Source organism: Epithele typhae (assembly GCF_022376455.1).
Source record: "Epithele typhae strain CBS 203.58 chromosome Unknown BXZ73scaffold_300, whole genome shotgun sequence".
Taxonomy (NCBI): Eukaryota; Fungi; Basidiomycota; class Agaricomycetes; order Polyporales; family Epitheliaceae; genus Epithele; species Epithele typhae.
In genome coordinates, this window is record NW_025954491.1 from 1 (window position 1) to 8,985 (window position 8,985).

Below are 8,985 nucleotides of genomic sequence, written 5' to 3' on the forward strand. Positions count from 1 at the left end.
GCCCCCATCTACTCCCCCGTCTCGCCCTCCGCCCCCTCCCCACTCTACTCAGAGCGGCCCGCCACGGCGGAGCGCGTGCTGCAGTCCGAGCACCACCCCACAGGGCTTGCGCCCGCCGCGCCAGAGGGCGCCAAGCACGTCTACAAGACCGACCATCTTGAGATCCGCCTCCATCCGCCTCACTGGGGTCTCGTCCTCCCCGCGTACGGTTCACAGGGCACCGTCGACGGGATCGTCACCTTCCGCAAGCAATGCTCGCACGTCCTTGAGCTGTCGGTGTCGGTGAGTCCGCCGCTCATAGTGTCGTTCGTGGTCGCGGCTCGCGTGCGTGCACGCGGGCAGGCCTCTCCGCGCGGGCGTGGGGAGAAGCAGCAGCTGATAAGGTGTGCATGCGCGCAGCTTATAGGTGCGATTAATACGTCCGCGACCCAACACGCGACGGTCGCCGTGCCGGGTGTGAGTCGTGCGGTGATTCTGAAGAAGAAGGCCGTGCTCTTCACCGCGGCCGGGAAGAGCGAGACGCTGCGGGGCGACTACCCGTTCGCGATTCGTTTCCCGGAGCTCACTGCAGACGGGGCCGACCTGCTTCCGCCGTCGTACACTGTGTACCAGCCGGGCATCACGACCGAGGTCTTCTACACGTTCCGTGTTGACATCACGCGCAAGAGCTTCCGGCGCCACGAAAGGTGTGTTCTGCTGCCCAAAGAACGTGCTCCATGGCGCGCTCACTCTTGCACCTATACGTAGGTTCTCGACGCATGTGCTCTACCTCCCAAAGACACGCCCTACGTTGCCACCTGTAGAAGCCTTGCCGTGGGCCCACGTGGAAAACTCTCTGGAACGCATGTGCACCGTCCCTCTCATGCCCGTCTGGAACCCCAAGCTGGAGGAAGCTGCTCGCCGGCGGGATGACCTACCGCAGATCTCGGTGCGCCCGCCTGCGTCCCTGTGATCTAACCTAGGCGCTGACTGAGTCACTCTTCAATTTGACCTGCACCAACGCGCCTCGGCTTCCTTTCCGCCTTGATCCGCCTTGTGCCTCGTTTGCGGCGGCCGTTAGGTGACGATGCCGGACAGCAAGTGTTTTGCGTCGGGCGAGGTCATCTCGATCGCCCTTGAGATTGCATGTCCTAGTGCGCCTGCACTCGCGCGGTTGCTGTCCCACAACGCGCATCTCACGCTCGTGAAGCGGCAGAAGACGTGGATCTCACTCGGCGCGCAGATCAGCATCCGCGAGCAGGTCCTCTCGCGCGCGGACATCTACCTCGCGGACGAAAGCCAGGAGGGCACCGCGTACCTCCGACTGGAAGTTCAAGCAGGCGAGGCGGCGCGGGAGTCGACCTGGAAGGTACACAACGTGGTTGCTGTCGAGGTAAGTTGATCATGATGAGCCATGCTGCGTGAACCGTGCTAATTGGTTGTCCCATCTCTCAGCACATTCTGCGGCTTCTTATCCTGCCACCCAGCCATCTCGAGAATTTCCCGATGTTCAAGTACGAGGTGCCGCTGCAGATCACAACGGACCAGTACGGGACGCTGCAGAGCGAGATCCTGGCCATGGGCGGAGTGCCCTTCCCCGCGCTTGGGCTGAACGATGTGCAACGGTACCTGCGTCCCAACCGTTGAACGCTTGTTCAGGTTGGGTCCCGCCTACGACTGTGTGTCTACGTGCTGTATGTTCACCTAAGTTATATCTTTTTCTCTTTTCCTTTTACGACCGTTACGACCTGTTGTTTTCCCGCATATGCCAGCCGTTCTTACCCCCAAAAGCTTACCTAGTTCTCAATACTTTCTGTTCATGTATCATGCTCCGTTCGTTGGCACTTTCGGGTGCGTGGAAGGTTTAGATGTTGTGGTACCGTGCACGGAGAACATCTCTGCTCTGTCCACGGTAGGCTTGCGTTATCCATTGAACAAAACACATACTCTCCATGTTGCTCTTCAAAGCCAAACTTGCCAAAAGGGCGCATACCCACTTGGAGAAAGGGCGGCAATGTCGTCCAGGAGGGCGGTGCATTAGCCGCAGGTCGATCTGCTGGCCGTATTGCACCTCCCGAGCGCGAGCGATTGGGCGGACAAGACGGAAAACCACAGGACACACTGCCACCACGAGCGAGGGCAGGCACCCGACGCGGATCGGGGACCGATGACGTCGGGATCGGTCAGACCCGGAACCCCGATCATTTGTCCAGACCCCGTTGCCAATTTGAATTTTGAATTTTCCTTGGTTCGCCGAAGCCATTCCTGCCCCGCCCATCCTGGAGCCTGGCAAGAAGCCGCTCCTTGTCTCAACGCCATCTTTCAACTTGAAGTGCGGGCAGTCATCCAGAGGTCCTGAGGATACGGGTGAGTGGTTGATGATCCGGCGTGCTCGACGACACACCACGAGTGCCACGTCGTTCCTCATACGTCGGCTCTCCTGGATGTTCCGGTCTCACTGTCTCGCATTCGAATTTGTTCGCACAGATTGCACAAGTGGCGACCAGGGCTGTGGACTTAGGCGTCGACTGCTCTTCTGTGCTCTTGGTGCAATTTGACTTCATCTGCAAGCGCTTCAGTCCTCATGGATCAGTGAGTCAGAGATCTGGCTATTTGTCTTTGCGGGGGCAGCGCTGACAAATGAGACGTCGTGCGCGCTTTCAGAATATTCTATGCCGTCAAGCTCGCCTCTAGAGAGTTTGTGCCCAGGCAGGAAGACCGACGCATCGTGACATGGACGAATTTTCCGCAGGTGTTCTCATACTGCATTCCCTACTTTTTCATGGCATATCTCGTTCGCAGACGAGACACACGTCTTTTGAGAATACTCCTCCTGCCACTGGTGGTTGCAATGGCCGTCAGATGCACTTGGGGATATACCTTTGCCAATCCGCGGTTGAGATGGTATGAGTGGGATCGAGGTTTGTCATCTACTTATATGCCTCGGGTGAGAGATACACTGATTTATTCGTCATACTGCAGGTATAATTGCCCTGGTCTGCATAGCCAAAGCTATAGATTTCGCATGGGCAAAGAATGGGAGGCATAAAATGACCGAGCAGTCGCTCAAGGTAGTCAACGATCAGCAGGGCCCCATTCGGAGTAATAATGCCAACCGCACCGGCCTCCTCGCCCACTTTCCCGACGGTCTATGCGATGCGCTCGAGGTCGGACTTTCTATGCGCGGTATCGGATGGGACTTCGGACAATATATCTACGTCCCTCCTCCAACCCAGCCCTTGTCCCGCCGTCCCTTTGTCGTGCACGCTCTGAAAAACCTCGTTCACAACGTTCTCGCTATCGATCTCATCGACACTATCATCAAGCTCACTCCAGGCGTTGGTCCCACCAGCGGCACGATTTTCCTCGCCCACCTCTCGCCCTTCCCGCGCTACGCCCTCTCTACCGTCCTCCATTTGGGCTTCGGTCTACTCATTCACTGCGGCGTCTGCGTCGTGTACGACTCCTTCGCCCTTCTCGCTGTCCTCGGTATCGGCCAGAGCCCGGCGGGATGGCCGCCCATCACCGGGGGACTTTGGCATGTGACGTCGCTGCATGCGTTCTGGTCGCGCGCGTGGCACCAGGCTCTGCGGCACGTCTTCCTCGTATATGGAGGCTTCCCCGGACGCGCAGTCGCGGGCAGGGCGGGCGCCACGGTGGGGACGTTCCTGGCGTCCGGGCTGGTGCACGAACTGGGGATCACCGCCGCAGGCGTAGGGTTCGACGCGCGGGTGCTCGTCTTCTTCCTTCTGCAGGCCGTGGGGGTTGTGCTGGAGAAGACTCTTCGGGAGGTGATGGGGAGAAGGGTGGGCGGGTTCTTCGGGTTCATGTGGGCGGCTCTGTTCGTGGTTGGGTTTGGACAGATGTGCAGTAAGTTGTTTCTCCGCGGGCCTTTGAAGATCTATTCTGATTCCCTGGCGCAGCCGATGCGTGGTTTTCAAGAGGGATCGGCGGAGCAACGACCATTCCCACTCAGCTCAGCCCAATTCGGCGACTCGTCCTTCCATCTTCCCGGTGGCTCGTGTACGTGGCGTTAAAGGGGGCGGAGTGCTCAAAGTAGGCGAAGTGTTTCCGCGGCGTTTTATTGTAACCGCTGATGCCGTTATCGCTAGCTCCACGTAATCTTACGGCACACGTGGACTTTGATTACCCCTGTTTGTGTCGTCAATTATCTGAGCAACATACTTCAGGAGCGGGCAGAGTTACGCGTGTATTCACCCCCCCCCCCCATTCCTCGTTCTACCCGGTACGTTCCTTGCGGCTGATTAGGAGGTTTACTGACGTTGTCCCAGTTCCAGTCATGGAAAATGACGCCAGAGCGTACAAACTCTACGCTGCACTTCGAGACTGGCACAAACGATCTCTGTCCTGGCTACTAGCAGTGCCGTACTTTTTGGCCGTCCTGACCCTGTATTTCTCAATGGCGTACTTGACCAGAAGAGAAGGCACCTACCTGCGTCGACTCTGCCTGCTGCCAGTTGCCATCACGATTTACATACGATCGGTCACCCTCTTCTTGAGTGGCAATGACTATGCAGGGTGGTTTGACTGGGTCAGAGGTAGGTGTTGTATATTGTAAACAGGTAGGTATCACTAACGTGTCTCAGGCCTTGCTGCTTTGACCTTGTCGGCCCATACAACATACTGGGCGATCATTCCAGAGGGCGCCTTGAAAGAGGGAGAAGACACTCTCGCTTGCCGGATCCCTTACGTGAAGGACAGCAACTTCATACCGCCATGGCTTTCAGACGCATGGGAGGTCGGCTCCGCCGCACGAGGCATCGGATGGAAATTTGGGCAAGGGGTCCGTCTCCCGGAAATGCGGCGGCCTCTGGATCGACGAACCTATCTCAGAACCACCTCCCTCTCCATCGTCAGAACCTACCTTATCGTGGACGCCGCCAACTCCCTCCTCGAACTTCTTCCAGGAATCACCCCCACGGGTGGCACGATATTTTTACCGTGGCTTCCACCCTTGCAACGCTACGCGGTATCGACGCTGCTTCATGTATCGATTGGGCTGTGCATCGTGCTCGGGATCGAGCTGTGGTACGACCTCGCGTCGCTGGTCGGAGTGGGCCTGTGCGGCCAACCACCCTCGGCGTGGCCTCCATGTCACGATCGTCCGTGGTTGGCGCGTTCGTTGCACGAGTTTTGGTCGAGGCGGTGGCACCAGACTCTCCGCCATACGTTCATGGTCATCGGAGGTTATCCCGGGGCGTGGGTCGCAGGTGATGTTGGGAGGTTGTTCGGCGTGTTCCTGGCGTCGGGATTATATCACGAAGTGGGATTCTGGCTGGGTGGCGCGCGCATAGACTGGAGGATGGTGGCTTTCTTCGTACTGCAGGCAGCAGGGATCGCTCTTGAGAAAGTATACGGTGCATGCACAGGGCGGAAGGTCGGAGGGAGGACTGGATTTATATGGGCAATGCTCTTCGTCGTAGTCATCGGGCAAATATGTAGTGAGTACTTGGTTTTATGTCATGATGCTCGCGTACTAAATGTCTTTTCAGCGAATTCATGGGTGGAACGAGGGGCCGCTGGACGAGCCATTGTACCTCCCGTGGTCAGCCCTGCACGCAGGTTTTTCATCCCGCTCATACGTGGCTACTTTAAATAAAACGTCGGATCGCTGCTGTGGATCCGCGGCATCTGGTACTTGCTTGTGCTTTTGAGCCGTTTGGCGCCCGTACTGTGCATTGACTGGGCGAAAGCGCCGACTCCGGCGGGGATGGAGAGGAAGGCGCAGTGCTGCACGCGAACCACTCTTCAGCTTCCGCGGCCACCGAGCTGCGCTCGCCATCCTCGCACCTCCTGTCTGCTGCGCTTACCATTTGTGCCGCGAATACTACTGCTTCTTTATCCTCTTGTCAACCATGTTCGCGGCCGCCTCCTCGTTCTTCGCCCGCACAAACATCTCCCAAAACTACACCATCGGCACCGCCGCGCCGTCCGTCGTCGGCGGGAGCAGGACAGGCACCCCTACACCTGGGGGCTCCGCGGCGGGCTCGCTGCCCCCGGCGGCCGCGCCCCCGCCGTTCAGCATCGGGCCCTGGCGGGTGCAGCCTGCGACGCACAAGGTCACGGGCAAACGCGTCTCGGTGTGGACCGCGGACAAGAAGAGCCAGGAGATGGAGCGGATGGGTCCGCAGTCGCGGGACAAGACGTTGGAGGTGCTCAAGGCTGAGGTGCGTGCGTGCGGGGCTTGCGATTGGCGATTGTGAGGGCAGGGAGGCTGAGACTATGGGGCGGTACTTGGGCAGGCGTCCGCGCTGAGCAGGCTCAGGCACCCGTCCGTGCTAGGTGAGCCGGGAGGTTTTGGTGGGCAGCGTTGGATGTAGAGGGCTGACGGCAGGCTTGAAGAGGTTGTGGAACCCCTGGAAGAAACTCGGACGGAACTCATCTTCGCGACCGAGCCTGTGCTCGCGTCTCTGCACCTCTCGGTCCCTGGCTCGTTCCAGTATATGCCACTTGTGGAACTTGACGAGGTCGAGGTTAGTTGCGCCGCATAACTGCTGCTCTATCTGTTGTATCTGATTGGATTCGTTTAGATCCAGAAGGGTATACTGCAGCTATGCAAAGGCCTGACCTTCATGCACGGCTCCGCCCGCCTTCTACACTCAAATATTAACCTGGAAAGCATTATCATCAATAGTGCGGTACGCTTCCGCTCTGTGCCAGATCAGCGGCGCGTGCTCATGGTCAAACAGGGCGACTGGAAGCTTTCGGGCCTAGGACAAACGATTGCTCTATCACGACCAGACGGTAGTGCTCCCCGGTGGGAATATCCGACCTTTGATGGACGTGCGTCGACATACACTCAGCGTTCATTCGACTACATTGGTACGTCGGTCGCGACGTCCGTGCCTGCGTGATTCTGAAGATTCGGTCGAACAGCCCCCGAATACGCGCTCGACGAAGTGCTCGATCCCGCGTCTGATATGTACTCACTTGGCTGCTTAATTTATGCGGTACATTGCAAAGGAAACCCGCCTTTCAAGAATCATGGCAGCCTGTCGTCTTTGCGGGAGAATGCCGGTAAGCCCTTGGTCGGTATGGAACGATTGGAGCAAGACTTGCGTTGTGAGTGCCTACTACACTAGTGCTTGAAAAACCAAATTCTGAAACACATGTCTAGCACTCCTCAGCGCCCTCATCACCAGACAACCTCATGGTCGGCCAAGTCCATCAGACCTCCCGCTGCATCCTTTCTTCTCGTCTTTGCCTGTCTCAACACTGAGCTTCCTGGACCGGTCCAATTTTGCCGCGAAGACTCGTGAAGAGAAGATCTCGTTTATGAAGGGCCTGACAAGTGTTTTGGACAAATTCTCGGAAGGTCTTCGGACGCGTAAGATCCTTCCCTCGCTGCTGGAAGAAGTGAGTGTCTTTTCGTGCTCTTGAGAGCGTTGACGCTAAACACAGGAGTAGATGAAAGACACCCACCTTCTACCCTACATCCTCCCCAACATCTTTGCCATCGCGCAAGTGCTCTCGTCCACGCAGTTTGCGACCCTCGTATTGCCCAGCCTCAAACCGCTGTTTGCAATAAAAGAGCCCCCGCAGAACATGCTTACATTGCTCGACAACTTGATTTTGCTGCAGCAGAAGACGGAGAAGCCTGTATTCCGAGAACGTAAGGACTCGGGATTCAGTTTTGAGGTCGCGTCACTTATTCTTATTTTCTTTTAGATGTCTTGCCTCTTGTCTACAACGCGCTAGAGAGCGAGCACTCCATCGTAGGACCACGTCTGACCTCGTTCTCGCCTCAACCTTATCACCAGTCTGTTTCAGGTGCAAGAACGTGCCCTCAAGTCCGTCCCCAACCTTTGTGAGACCATCGACTATGCGGAGGTACAAGGCGTGTTGTTCCCACGAGTTGCTGTGAGTTGTCTGGGGATCATGGAGGAAAGATGGAAAGTCGATCTGACATTCTGATATGCAACTAGTTGGTCTTCACGAAAACACGTATGCTGTCAGTCAAAGTGGCGACGCTGGAAACTTTCTTGTCAATGGTACATACCCTCGATCAAGTAAGCTCTTCGAAGTGCCAAAGGTCGAAAGCTTCACTGACCACGTTCTTGTAGTCGAGTTTAACTCAAAAACTAGTACCGTTGTTATCAAGAATTCGGACGAAAGAACCCGCAGTGACGGTATGCTATGTTGTAGCTGTGTCCTTACTCGTGTCCTTATATTTTTGCAGATGGCTACTTTGGCTGTACAGGAAGCGATGGGCCTGAAGGTTGATCGCGAGGCTGTTGCAACCCTCGTGCTTCCTCAGCTATGGGCGATGTCGATGGGACCATGTGGGAGACATTCCTTGTTACAGCATGCCCTGTTCTAATTTCAGCTTCACAGTGTTGACCGTTTCTCAATTCAAAAGGTTCATGGATGTTATCAAGAAGCTGGGCGATCGCGTAGAGAAAGAACACGACCAGTACCTCCGAGACTCACAGCGTATCGAGGACCGATCCGCTGTGACCAGTTCATCTAGTATCCCAGTGGGTGCGAACGGTGCTGTCGACTTCGAAAGTCTCGTGGGCAATGGGAGTAGTAGTACTCCCGCAAGCAGGGCAAATGCTACAGGCGACGCTCCGGCTCCGAGTTGGGAGGATGACGTTTGGGGTAGCATTTTCTCCAATGGTACGGTCAGTGGCTCGACGGTGAGTTGTTGTTCGGCCTTGATGCACTCCACCATGTTGACTATGCATCCCCTTCCCAGAGCCCTGTACCCCCTTGCCCCTCGAACCATACGTCGGCGGTCGTAGGGAGTCACCTTTTGAGCCATGCACAATCCACTTTAAGGACATCACCTCCCCCACCCCGGGCGTGTCGCTTCAAGACCTGCTATCCTCTTGTCGCCTTATAGCCGGCGAAGCACCCATCCCAAGCGATGTTACGACCAAGCTGTCAATCAGGATCCATGTGAGTACCCAAACTGACATGAGACAAAGCTCACGACGCGTTGCAGTTTCAACATTGCTCGACGGAATACACGCGCCAGATAAC

At 56.7% G+C, this 8,985-nt stretch overlaps 3 protein-coding genes across 3 annotated transcripts; all 3 read left to right on the forward strand.

Moving 5' to 3' along the window:
• Positions 1-3: 3 nt before the first annotated feature.
• BXZ73DRAFT_60003 (uncharacterized protein) lies at positions 4-1,626 on the forward strand (the record flags this gene model as incomplete). Its single annotated transcript, XM_048021697.1, has 5 exons — positions 4-282; positions 400-686; positions 748-928; positions 1,061-1,372; positions 1,435-1,626. Coding segments are annotated over 5 exons (1,251 nt in total), but the record flags the coding sequence as incomplete, so codon positions are not given.
• A 1,018-nt stretch (positions 1,627-2,644) lies between these two features.
• BXZ73DRAFT_60012 (uncharacterized protein) lies at positions 2,645-4,039 on the forward strand (the record flags this gene model as incomplete). Its single annotated transcript, XM_048021699.1, has 3 exons — positions 2,645-2,900; positions 2,962-3,849; positions 3,903-4,039. Coding segments are annotated over 3 exons (1,281 nt in total), but the record flags the coding sequence as incomplete, so codon positions are not given.
• A 1,816-nt stretch (positions 4,040-5,855) lies between these two features.
• Positions 5,856-8,744, forward strand: BXZ73DRAFT_60007 (kinase-like domain-containing protein; the record flags this gene model as incomplete). Its single annotated transcript, XM_048021698.1, has 14 exons — positions 5,856-6,167; positions 6,243-6,282; positions 6,343-6,473; positions 6,531-6,638; positions 6,690-6,822; positions 6,877-7,062; positions 7,118-7,356; positions 7,408-7,612; positions 7,669-7,715; positions 7,771-7,860; positions 7,926-8,009; positions 8,064-8,129; positions 8,180-8,282; positions 8,335-8,744. The coding sequence occupies 14 exons, from the start codon at positions 5,856-5,858 to the stop codon at positions 8,742-8,744; spliced, it is 2,154 nt and encodes a 717-aa protein (XP_047870693.1).
• Positions 8,745-8,985: the final 241 nt, after the last annotated feature.